General features: G+C 37.3%; 1 protein-coding gene across 1 annotated transcript; it reads left to right on the top strand.

Moving 5' to 3' along the window:
• Positions 1–2,882: 2,882 nt before the first annotated feature.
• LOC125261544 lies at positions 2,883–9,154 on the top strand. Its single transcript, XM_048180097.1, has 9 exons — positions 2,883–3,320; positions 4,615–4,802; positions 4,903–5,008; positions 5,217–5,350; positions 5,448–5,710; positions 5,807–5,864; positions 5,967–6,172; positions 6,280–6,439; positions 8,714–9,154. The coding sequence occupies exons 2-9, from the start codon at positions 4,616–4,618 to the stop codon at positions 8,848–8,850; spliced, it is 1,251 nt and encodes a 416-aa protein (XP_048036054.1). The 5' UTR covers positions 2,883–3,320; position 4,615; the 3' UTR covers positions 8,851–9,154.
• Positions 9,155–13,183: the final 4,029 nt, after the last annotated feature.

Below are 13,183 nucleotides of genomic sequence, written 5' to 3'. Positions count from 1 at the left end.
TGTTTTATGCATTTCATAATGAGTTTTTTTTTTTTTTTTCTTATATAAAAGCCCTCCAAGTGATGAAAAAGAAAAATGCAATAAAGCTTTTCTCCATTATAGAAGAATATGATTTAATAGAAAAACCCTAGCCCCCTTTATTAGATGTTATTTAATTATTATTTATTTTTATATATTTTTGCTTATGTTATATTGTATTCTCTCATGCACCTGTTCTGTAATTTGTAATGCAACAGTGTGTTAATAATGCCATGTTGTTTGTACATTACTAATTGGTTAATTAAAAAAAAAAAAATGTAGTTTGTACCACCAAAACATTCTCAGAGTTTTTGTATGTTTTCGTATTTCCCATTAATTTCCTATGGCAGTCATTTTTAACCGCAAAGGAGCCAAGTGTGACTTTTTCTCCTGACCCTTTAACATATCTGAATCATGTCCATGATTTTTGTGTTCACAGAGCTAATGCAACTAAAGTCACCAAGTGTCATCCCACGTTAAAATGTTAATCTAATTAATTAGTTTTGTAATTAAAATGTTAATTTTGTAATTAATATATGTAGGGCTCCACTTAGGACAAGATAAGAGCGAGGGCATGAGTGAAGCCTTATACTGATGCACTGTTTTATACACATCTTAAGAGATATGGTGGACATTCATAGGCCTTAAATTTGCATTATTTTCCTGTTTTTACATCATGAAAATCTGCAAGACTTTAGTTATATGTGGGACATATATGACATATAGGATTGAAAATACATAAATATTATGAAATTTGTATATGCGGTTTTTGCAGCATATATGTCCCTTATAATATTCTGTTGGAACATATAAGAATCACATATGTTTTTAACAAAACTTTTCCATATGGGAAATCTTTTGATGTTGATATACTAGATGTGATTTTATGGAGTGTATAAAATGCACATGATGCAACAATTCACTTGATAGTGGTCCATGATTACTTATTAATAAAAAATAAAAATGTGTGGATGATCACAAGTCAAGAGTTAAAATTAGGTACCTAAATTAAAACTTGTCTGTCGATCACCTGAATGTGTCCTCCATTTGAAACAAACAAAAGTAAAAATGTTTTGATCTTTTATACATGAAAGAGAGACATTGATTATTTTGTGAGATTCAAAGAAACACAGTTGATATAGCAATGTAGTTGTTGTGCTAGAATCACATTTTAAATGTAATTTTGTAGTTTTCTAATGATGACACCACTAGCCGAAGACAGATCTTGTCTTCCTGCACTTAAAAAAAAAAAAGCTTTTCTTAGTATTTTGGTCTAATTTTTAGTTCAAATGTCTTAAAATTAATAAATAAGCATTTTACTAGATAAGTAAAATCTTGTTTTCTGAAAGAAAAATCATAATTTAGTTTACACTTTATATTGATGGTCCAATTGAATTGATCAGAATAAAGAGATGATCTAGTGTTAATTTTATTGTCAAAATGCCATTTTTAGAGATACAGAACATATACAAAATTGTTAAAAATCATAACCCACCCCTGGAAATAATACAGGATAAACAAAGCATCTGGGAAGAGAAAGAAACAAAGGGTCACCACACGTGCACTAATATCTAAATCATTAACAAATAACTCAAAATAAGTGCAGTGAACAATGCAAGTCACTCTACACCCTTATCTCGATGTCCATGCGGTGAAGAAACCCTCACGCAACCATGCAGTGAAGATAGGGGAAGACCCAGATAGCCTTAATAGAGATTTCATAATCCCTATGCAACAGAAAAAAAGGATATAATTTTTTTGTGCAGAGTTGTATATCTATGAATTGTATTAAATTTTAAAAATGTATTTTATGAAAATATTTTATTTTGCATATGAATTGCTTTTTTTGTAAATATACAGTATATATTTTTTCTTGTGCGCATTTTTTTGTGTGTGTGTGTGTGTGTGTGTATGAGAATTAGGTTTCATGCATGTGAAATTGGCTTTGCATGTGTGCATCATGTTTATATTAATGACCAGCATACAAAATGTGCAACAAAGGTGCTTCCTTGAATTTTTCGTTAAGATGACACAGAAGTGCATTCCAAAACAAGAGCTTTTCGACCCCTACCCCCTTCATCCCAAGCTCTCACTCTGATGGGTAAACCCTTTGAAGGGATTAGGGCATAGGGATGATCCCTTCCGAGTGTAACGCAGGGATGCTTTCAGAAACACATCTCATCTTCAAGCATACTCAGCACCACCTCAATACTCAAGCATTATACTGCCACCTTGTGCTCAAAAGAAGAAACACCACATTTGCCCTCTTACTTGAAAGATTTCTTCATTATCACAGAATACTATTGTAAACTAATTCTGTTTTTTCAGACTAAACAAATTACAACCTCACAATATTATTCTGTAAAGAACTTTAAATAATACAATACCAAATAAACATTACTGTGCACTTACTGTCATTAGCCCTTTTTTATTAGATTTTAATTTATTTGACAAATTTACAAACTGTACAAAGTATCCCATACCCCTTAACAAAAGTATATTTCCCACCTCAGGAATCAAATCCCTATTATTATTGGGCACTATTAGTCTTCAACCCCATTATAGACACTAACCCAGCTAGCATGTATAATCGGCCCGAGCTCGGCTGCCCTGCGGCACCTGCGGCTAAGACTCGGCATCGGCGTGTGTTAAACGGACCGATTGATATGCCCCGCAGCTCACTCTGGCACATGCATTTTTGTTACGGCTGTAAGCACTGGGCCGATTCATGTTCACCGTGACTGGTAACCCAGCTCTGGCTGTATGATCTGGACCACTTCTGGAAATGACTGGCTTAGGTTAAATCAAGGATGATTTTAATGGAGGCCATTCAATGTAGTGACTTTCTTTAACACAAATGTAGATTTTTAACTCCAACCGTTTTAGTCTGTCCGTAACAAAATCTCAGACAGTAAAAAAAAAAACATGCACAGACAATTCCAAATTAAACCCTGCTGCTTGTTGATGTCCTAAGACACGAAACGATCGGTTTATGCGAGAAACAGGACTGTATTTATATTATTTATACCTCTAATACAGCGCTTCTTCTTTTGAGTTTTAATGGCGGGTTGCGAAGCAACTTCATAGTTGCATACTGCCATCTACTGTATCGGGTGCACGGCTTGAGGGCTATACTCGGCTCAGACCCTTTTGCCAGTATGAAGCCGATTTCAACGGTTACTGCAGAAAGCGTCAGCACGTACGCTCAGCTCATCACTGGAGGGGCGTGTGCACAACGGGTGAGATAAAACCTCAACGCCTGACTGAATCATCCCTTTTCGACGCCATACGTTGAACTTGAGGTAAGTCTTGTGTTCAGTTTCCTTAAAAATCGTCAACATTCACGCTGAGCATAGTTTCAATCGAGTTCCCGTCACATCCTATATTAACTCTACATATTTCGAACTGTTGCTGATTACATGTTGATTATTATTGATCCGTTTAAACTTTATTCATGTTTCTTTGACATGTTCATGTACTTTTTTCCAGATGAAACACAAATAAAGAATTAATAATTCATTTAAGATTTATTAATTAGGACAACATCAAATTATTTATCATGTCTGAGTAAAGTAGTGCAAATTTTGGGTAATATGAAAGTGGCTCCAACTTTTATGGCGCGAACAAAGCTAGCATTGACTAGCTATTAGCTTATTTTCATTGCAGCTTGGCAAAGCATTAGCCAGGCTAGACGCAATTTTTATTGAATGCAATTTACGTTAATAATATTTACAAGTGTTCTGTGGAAGAAAATTAAGTGGAACAAAATGTTAGCTGGTAGTTTTGTGACAAATCGCAGTTGATCCGACCCATGGTTCGGCTCGCATGTGATTCGCGGATTAATACGCAAATTTAAATGGGGAAAGTTCATAATTTGCATGTGTTTCAAAGGCTTGCAAATGTTAACATTCAAGTGATTTTAAACAATTTAATCGCAAAAAGGCGCTAAAATGAGCAGCTTTCTGTACACACATAAGCATATGCCATTGAATGTGTCCGGTCCAGCTCCACTCAGATGTGTAAACTTTAGAGAAGGTTGCGCTTATGTGTCTCATACTGTAGTCCATTAACATACATTTTGTAATTCGCTCTCCGTCTGTGTGTGCGCGCGCGCGTTTAAGTGCACTCAAAAGTGCACACACGCAGAGACGTCTTTCAAAAAAGCAAGCGAAAAAAAATCTTTTTGTTCTCGACAGGGCACATACAAACAAAACGATCTCCACTGTATTATTTTTCTAATAAAAACATTTGTTTATGTCTTAAGTGTAAGTATAGAGTCAGAAACCAATCTGTGGTTATTTGGTCTTAAAGAGACAGTAAGATTAATCAACCTACTAAAGTATGTGTCCTTAATGTTAATCAAACAACCTAAGACAATGAGAAAATAACTTTTTGTAGCTCTAAAAAATAATTATATTTAATTCATACAATAAGATTTTGAGAGAGAATGAAAGAGTGTTTCTTAGTCACATAGTTAGCCTATGTGATTCATTGCTGATCATAATTTGTGCCCCACTTAATGTTTTGTTTTAAAAAGTTATTGTATGTTAATATGATGTTCTATAGCTGACAATCTATGTTTCTTCTTTTTTATAGAATGTATCATATCGTGGAGTTTGTCAATTCAAAGGAGGTTGAAGTTGTCCACTCTAATTGGCTGGAAGGAGGCAAAAGTTTCTGGCCCCCTTTTGTATCTCTTGCAAAGCTCCGTAGGGCAACTAAAGATGGGGTGATGCCAGGTGCTGACTGGACTCGATTCAGAGTCCGTGTGATGTATTCACATGGTATAGTAGTGCTTTATTCTCAAATTACACAATTTCACACTTATTGAATTGAAACCTTAATAGCCATTCCATTTAGACCTTATCAATTTATTGTTGACAGACGTGTATGAGATTGCCTGTGCAAAGCTGCTAGAGGCAACAATTACCTCTGATCTAAATACTGAAGATGAGGACAACAGGCCAGAGTACATGAAGAGAAAGAATAGGTAGGAGTGGCCCATAATTTCCTTCAAAGCATTTGAATGACCGTGTCAAAGGTTACCATACACCTGGGCAAACAATTAGGCCGCAAGCTAGAGGGCCGTACAATGCACCCCAACCTCCTGTCAAAAAAAAAAAAAAAAAAAAAAAAATTTATTAAATAGAATTTATTCACTGTAATGCAAACTGAAATCCCAATGTAATAAATTTTAGAGAATGTAAAAGAATTGTAAGCAGCAGTGAAGAGGAGGAAGAGGAGCAGGGAAGGACCGCTGCACTTCGTGCCCCAACCAAAAAGAAAACTTACACTCAACTTGCACCAGCCCCCTGCATCCCATCTCTTGGTGGTAGGCCTGTTGCAGTTGGTACAATGGTTTCCATCAATCTTTTATATTAAGCATATGGGTGAAAGTAATATAATGGCCAATTGCACCTTTGTGACAGCTCTAGGTGAATGGAGTCAGCCAGCTGGTCAAGGTTTTTGGTCCCCAGGCCATATTTCAGAGACCACAGTGGATCCCCCTTCTGATGCAAACAACTCGGCAGCAAGTCCGCGGGCTTCTCCCCTTTCAGCGAACATCACAGCGCTTAGTCCACCATCGTGGTCTCCAGTCTCCATTACCAACAGCCTGAGTGCTACACCTACTGACACCCCAACCCATGCAGCAGCTGGCAGAAGTCAGTCATCAGACCAAACTGGATTTCAAGTAAGAAGGGCAAGAAAGCTATTCTATAGCCCATGGAGAGAAAAAAACACTTTGGTATATGTGTGATGAGATTAAAACATCTTTTTCTTCTTTTAGCTCACACCACAAGTATATGACACACAACACAGGTCTTCTCGGGAGGCTGTGCCTACAGGTAGGAATTCTACAAAGTGATCTCTCTCGGTTTACTCTGACATATCTACGTACAATGTTTTGCTAGTAATCTGCTATGCCTGCATTTTCTTGTGTCTTACAGCAATTGCTAAGGAGATTCTCATCCAGCTCGATTCTATTAGGGAGCAGCAGTTGCTCATCCTGGTGCAGCTCCAAAAAATCTCCAGCAGTCAAGCAGTTCCAGACTTCACGCCAGACCCAACACATTTTGGGCCCCCACTTTCAACTATTGAGGAGCTCCAATGTTTGGAGGAGACATTAAAGAATCCAGAGGAGAAGAAGAATTTGGTGAGTTAAATTATGGTTTAATTAGATCATTCCTAAAAGTCAGTCCCCACTCTCACTCATGCTATATTCCTTAAGTAACTAATAAGGTACATGTCTTTTTGTTTCAGACTGTTCTTCTTGGAATGGTCGGAGGCATGACTCTTAAAGACACAGTGGGGCGGGTCCTGAAAAGAACAATGAACTCTTCGCTGGCGAGACTCATTAATTGGAGTGGGGCCAACCGAAAGCCTGCATTCAAAGGGCTCACTTTGAAAAGTGTGGTTCTTGGTGAGTGTCAGTGCTGGAAACTGCACTGTAGTGACATCCCAGGGCTCTACAGTGCGACTGACCCGATGGCCGGTTGCATAAACCTTTAAGACTAGTCTTAAAAGTTAGTCATTAATTTTTTTCTTCAAGACTGATCATAATTGTTTTAAGTATGTTACATAGAAAGGTAGATTGGTCTAATTTAAATCCAAATAATAAGACTGATTAGCCCTAACTAATTGCTATTTAGTCAGACTCATTCTTAAGACGCAGTCTTAACGTCACGGCTGTTTATGCAACCGGCCAATGGGTTCTATGGGTGCACCCTCAGTTGACACTAATAACAGCGTATTTGCCATTTTTAAAATCTTATTTTAGTTTTAATATTTCTATACTCAAACTCTATTTAAAACATTAACATCATAACATTATCATGAATTGAAATGCATTAATGCCACTTCTGAGCCTCATTAAACAGTCTGTAAACATAACTAAATGCCACCTCTGCAGTACACAGACCTGCCAACATGTACGCATTTTGCGTACCAGGTACGCGTTTTGACCTCAAAGTACGCTGGTACGATTTGTCACTCTATACTACGCAAAAACCCGGTGAGTCCTCTGTGCACGCGTAGTGCTCAAATCCAGCAAAAGAAAAGTTTGACCAATCATATCGCTGGGTTCATTTCCCCAAATAGCAAGCAGGGATGATTGACCTATCAATAAAAAGAGACTGCAAATCGACAGCAACACAAAATCCCGCGGATCCTCTCCACTCCTGCATTCAGTACTGAATTCTCAAGCGAGGAATACAGCATACGGTACTTCTGACTCCTTGAGGTAAACGGGTATAACATGCTCAAGTATGTTGAACAACAAATCTAAATAAAATTGAAATCGCTAATGGCTTAGTATTATGAAAGTGCTGTATTTACTGACTGACAGCGCGAGTCTGGAGAAACAGGCGTTTATTTATTTATTCTCTTGATACGTATAGCCTACATGTGTTGCGTTATTGTGTTAATACTAACTAAAGTACCTAATTATGTTACATAACCTACTTATTTTGTAAGAAAACTAGCACATTAGTTACTTATGCATTTAAAAGCACCGTTGTCTCAGTGCTGCGCGAGCTCTCTCTCATACACACAAACGCGCGCGAGCACAGAGAGGGAAGATCATTGTAAAATGAAAATTGACGTGCTTGGTTTAAAATTTGTTCTTGCTTGTGTTATTTTTTTGTCAGAAAACATTTTTAATTATCCACCCGTGTGTTTAAGTTTCGGTAAATGACGGACTCTTTAGTTAACACAACCCCTCGTTATATAACTTCTTGATATTCTTGAATACTCGATTCGTTTTGCACTTATGGGTACTGTCTATTCACTGTTAACTGTTTTCTATAAATATGCTGTATTTGAACAAGACAAACATTCGCTGATTAAAGGTTAGCCAATACAAACATGTTACAAATAGATACCTTTTTTTCTGTGGGATTTAGTATATCCAATATTATTCCAATATCCAAATATTTTAGCATATTTGGATATTGGAATAATAAATTAAGTATTTTAAATAAATCACATATAAACTCAATGTTTACTCTTTTCTAAGGGTTTCTTAATTTTAGACTAGTTTTCATTACAAAACCTGTGTAAAAGACTCAACTGTCAGGTTAGTTGTATGTAAATATAACCTACTTGAAATTGCAAACACAATTTTTTAGTCCATATTAAATATGTGAATGTGATTCACTTGTGGTTGTCAGTTTGTATAAGCACACATTATGCAATGCAATATTAATCATGAATAAAAAAAATGCTTTTGAGCAGGTGTAGTGAAAATATAAAATAACAGTCAAAATTAGATTAACGAAGATGGGTGTGTGTTTGTGCTTTGTGTATTGTATTCTCAAAAATGTAAAAAAAAAATATGACCCCCCCCCCAAAAAAAACCCTGTGTCCTGTCCCATCACACTGGTACTCGAAAAATTTTTCCAAGGTTGGCAGGTCTGAGTACAAAGATGAATTATTACAGTATTTATTTATTAATAAGAGATGCCTCTTATTATTCTAACTCAATTTATGAATTTGACATTTAATAAGGTTAATTTTATAGTCAAATATCTCCTTATAATGGGAAGGTTATTCTAGCCTTTTTAGAAGGTGCTCCTAAATTTTTGAATGTGCTCCTAAACTAAAAAGAAATGTATCCCTGCATCCAAAATAAGTTTTGGTGGTTTTATGAGTAAAATCACATGGTCATGCTGACCTCTTCTATCTGTGTTTTTCTCAGATGCAGTCCGCCGGAATGCCCTGACCAAAGATAATACAGAAAAGGAGATAGAGCTCCTCATCACCAGGTGGCTGCAGCTAGCATCTGATAGGGATGGTGGCAGAAGCCAGAGGGCGAATAGACAGACAATGAATTAAACTGTTTTAAAATTTAAAATGTTGATATTGGAAAATTCGTATTTGAACTGATTGATTTTTTTTTTTTTTGTGCGTGTGTGTGAGAGAATGAGAGAGAGAGAATGTGTGTTCAAGTAAATAAAAAATGCATTAAACATGAAATCCTTGTGCTTCCTTGTGTGTTTTATTTTCAGTTATGTTGCATAACGGTTGCTTAGCAATTTTAGTATTAACCAATCAATAAAATCAAAGTTTAAACAAGCCCAAATAAGGAACGGGATTGGAGGGGAGCTTACGTTCTCTCACTCGGGGTTCCGCAATCGGGCCGCGTTAAAACCGAGCGCTCGCAGAGCAATCGGACCTAGATTCATGCCGAGGATCGGCCGAGTGTTCCAGCCTTAATCGTTCCGCTTTCGGCCCGCACAATTTTTGCTAGCTGGGAAATGAGCTTTCTGAATATGATTATTAAAGGGGACCTATTATGCAAAACTCACTTTTGCCTGGTGTTTGGACATAAATGTGTGTTGGCAGTGCGTGTACACAACCACCGTATAGTGATAAAAATCCACCCACTCCTTTTTTTTTATCCCCATAAATCATAAGCAGTGTCTCAGAATGAGCCGTTTCCAGATCCCTGGCAGTGTGACGTCACAAAAGCCACAGGCTCCGCCCACAGTGTTGACTGACACTTAAGTTTGAACATATAACCGCCCTGAGCGCGTTCCCAGCGAGTTCACTGGCGAGCGTTTTAGCTGGATGGATTAATCCACATAACTCTTTATTTACTACCTAAATCTGAGCTGCTGAAGACGAGGTGGATTAACTTGGTTTTACAGGAAATGCTCCTTCAGTTCTGTCGAAGTTCGTTTATGTCTGCGTGAATAATTTCACACTGGACTGCTTCGTGAACGAATATCAACACAAAGGGACAATACAAAACAGAGACTGTGCTAGAAATGTGTTACTTAAGGATATACAAGTAAAAACTGTTCTGATCCAGCTTACAGCCTCCAGAGTGACACTAAATACGGCAGTAATGAAGGTAAGGGCACTTTATTACAGTTCATCAGAGTTGATTTAACTGTTACGGGTATAAAGTTTATTAAGCACCACCCAAAAGGCATAAGGTCTTTATATATATTTGTTTACTGTTAACGTTAGTTGTAACCAGTGTTTCTGTGTAGGCTAACGTTACTTATCTATGTATGTTGGTGATAAAAAATACAAGGGAAAGAGAGAGTTTATGGATAATATTTTAATGCACACTTGCAGTGTTTTATTAAGCTCATACAGTGATTTTCTAGAGTGAAAACAGACGCTTCATCTTTTCTGTGAGGTACAACAACAGGCCTGTACTAATATAGTAGATTAAAAACAAGAAGACAATATAAGTTATAACCGTAATTGAACTAAACTATACCTGTTCTATGTCCATGCAGCATATATTCGTAGTTTCTGACATTATAGTGCGTCCTGACTGAATCCTGACAGGGGAGAACGAGCTCTTGAAGCTCCGCCCTCTTAGGCTGAGCGCAGCAGCTCATTTGCATTTAAAGGGACCGCACTGAAACGGCTCGTTTTTGCTCAACCACTAAAAGTAGCATTTATAACAGGCTATACAAATTATCTGTGGGGTATTTTGAGCTAAAACTTAACATACACACTCAGGGGACATCAGAGACTAATTTTACATCTTGTTAAATAGGGCATAATAGGTCCCCTTTAAATATATTTGTAATGAAACACTAATTGCAAATATAAAAGTTACATAAAATCTCACACTTTTGCTATAGACAAATCCGGCGAAACACGGAAGTAAAGCAGCGCCGCCATTACTGCGTGCCTTGCTGCTAAGGAAGTAGCAGAAGTAGTAGGGGTGTAACGATACGCTCAGGTCACGATACGGTACGTATCTCGATACGGAGTTCACGATACGATACGTATCACGATATTTTGAACAAAATGAAACTGAAATTCAAACAAGATTTATTAAAAAAACATGAACAAATTTCAATAATTTTCCTTGTTGTACATACAAGATCACATTTCAATAAAATAAATAAATATAAAAATTTAATAAAAACCTTCTGTATTCAAATTAACAGTTGAATAGGGCTGTCTGTCACTGAAAAAAAATGTTAAATTTAACATGAACTTAGACGTTTACATATCGCGTCTAAAAACGCGTGGAAGGCGCGGCCGCACCGCTTCTCCTTCTTCCCAAAGCGCTCGCGCTCCCGTGGCGTCGGTCGTTGCTATGCAACCATGAACTGAGCTCTCCAAGAGGAACAGGATGTTTCTGCAAAGGATAAATGATTTCTAGCCCTTGCATTAGTTCTACTACGAGATATATTGATGGAGATAAGATATAAAAACCACCATGTACAGCTATGATCAGCTGTTCGGCTGAGCTTTTGATGTTTTGTTACGGAAAGGCCATAGCTGATCGGTTGATTCTTGTCACACGACCTGCGGTGCGCTTGCGGCATTCTGAGAAGTTGAGAATTGCATGCGCGTCGCGACCGCGTTGATCCCATTATGAGCACGCCTGCCACGCGGCTACATTTGAAAATAATAACGGACTTGCACGCGGAAAAGACGCAATATGTGAACGGCCCCACAGAACTTCTTAAAGCAAAGCATCGCAAGCGTCTTTTGCTTTTCTGTGAGCACAGCTGTTGCTGTGGCACTGCGGTGAAAGAAAGCCACGACTTTTCTCACGCGACCATGCAAGAGACTGACATGAGAAACGTTTAAACCTGCTTGCAAGATTCAATGTGTGCGCGAAACACTTACTGAACTAGAGAGCTGATTGAGACAGGATAACTCTGGGAGTTGGAAGGGGTGTGTCGCGATTCTGCCTTCTCACATCGCGATACAGGTTCGTGGACCTGCGTATCGCGATTTCGGTTTTATATCGCATATCGTTACAGCCCTAAGAAGTAGCGTGTTGGTCCCGTAGGCTGTAGCAGATGTTAGCTATATAGTTTTTTTAGTACCTATGCTGTCCAGTGATGCCGGGCAGAGCGTGTTGTGTGGTTGGTTGTTTTAACAACAGCACAAAACTACAGGCCTGGAATAAAACCGTTTGTGTAATCCACGAAGCTTTGTTGCACATTGACTGCCCATGTTTACGGCCATACGGATTGCACAGAGTTCCTGGTCGAACGGAGGACCAAGATGTGCGTCAAAAGTGGATGAAACACATAACCGAGATGGCTCATCGCATGCCAGATGATTAATAAAATAATCTTGAATACCTATAAGAACATGTATTTTATTGCTACAACTGGTCGTGGCTAAGGCCATCCTTAAAAATATTTTGGTTTGCCGTAACAGCCAAAAAAATAAAAAATGGTCGGTAGGTCGTAAAAAATGTAAAAAAAAAAAAATTTTGTATTGCATCACATTAAGTGTATTGTGATTGTCAAAACATTTTAGTAACTAAGCTGAATTTTATTAGGTTTAGTGACATGTTACAATGTTTACATGGTAGGCTACAATTTCTGGTAAGCTACACTTTTTTATTATTTTTATTCAATTATTATTATTTAATTATTATTGTGATTTGATTTAATATTGACTCATTTGGATAAATATTAGCTAGGCTACACAAGGTAGGCATTAATTTTTCTCAAGAAAAAAACAACTCACCTAACTTAATGCTGTAAACATACAGAGAGCCCTATCAGCTGGCAGTATTATTTAAAAATAACAATTTAAATATAATGCATTTTTTTATTATAATAACAACTTTATTTAATGATATAAGTAAAAATATAATAAAGATGTAATACAGTACACATATCAGCCAAAACAGGTTCTGTGTGAGGGGCTGCTAGCTGACAGCGTTCGGTCATTTCTGAGAGATTTACCTCAGATGAAGGTAAGTGTGAATCATAGGTGTGAATACATAAATCCATTTTGAAAAACATGTTTACAAGAACATAACATTATACGTCGTTTGATGTTGTAATATTTTTTAATCTGTATTTCTAGCATGTCACATTTACAAGTACCAAACGGTATTTATTGTTTGAATTTCGTAATAAAATTGACAGAATCTGAGAGCTGAGATTTTTTTCTATCATAAGTAACCTGCTCTGTCTAGTCTGTCGGTCTCTGTGTCCTCTTTACTTCGCGATTTTTCTGTGCGTGAGAAAATGGATGTGTGGCGTGAGAGCGTATGAAAAGCGCCAATTGCGTGTGTCTCACATTTTATTGCATTTGTATTAGCTGTTTGAAGAGTAAAAAAAAAATCCGTGGGTCTTAACGCAATTACAATCGGCAAGTCGGTCGGACTAAAAGGGGAAAAAATAATTAATTGGGTCGGTCCTAAATTGACAGGGTCTGT

This window comes from Megalobrama amblycephala, unplaced genomic scaffold, assembly GCF_018812025.1.
Source record: "Megalobrama amblycephala isolate DHTTF-2021 unplaced genomic scaffold, ASM1881202v1 scaffold430, whole genome shotgun sequence".
NCBI lineage: Eukaryota > Metazoa > Chordata > Actinopteri > Cypriniformes > Xenocyprididae > Megalobrama > Megalobrama amblycephala.
Note: the sequence above shows the minus strand (reverse complement) of the source record. Positions and strands in the feature narration are given on the sequence as shown.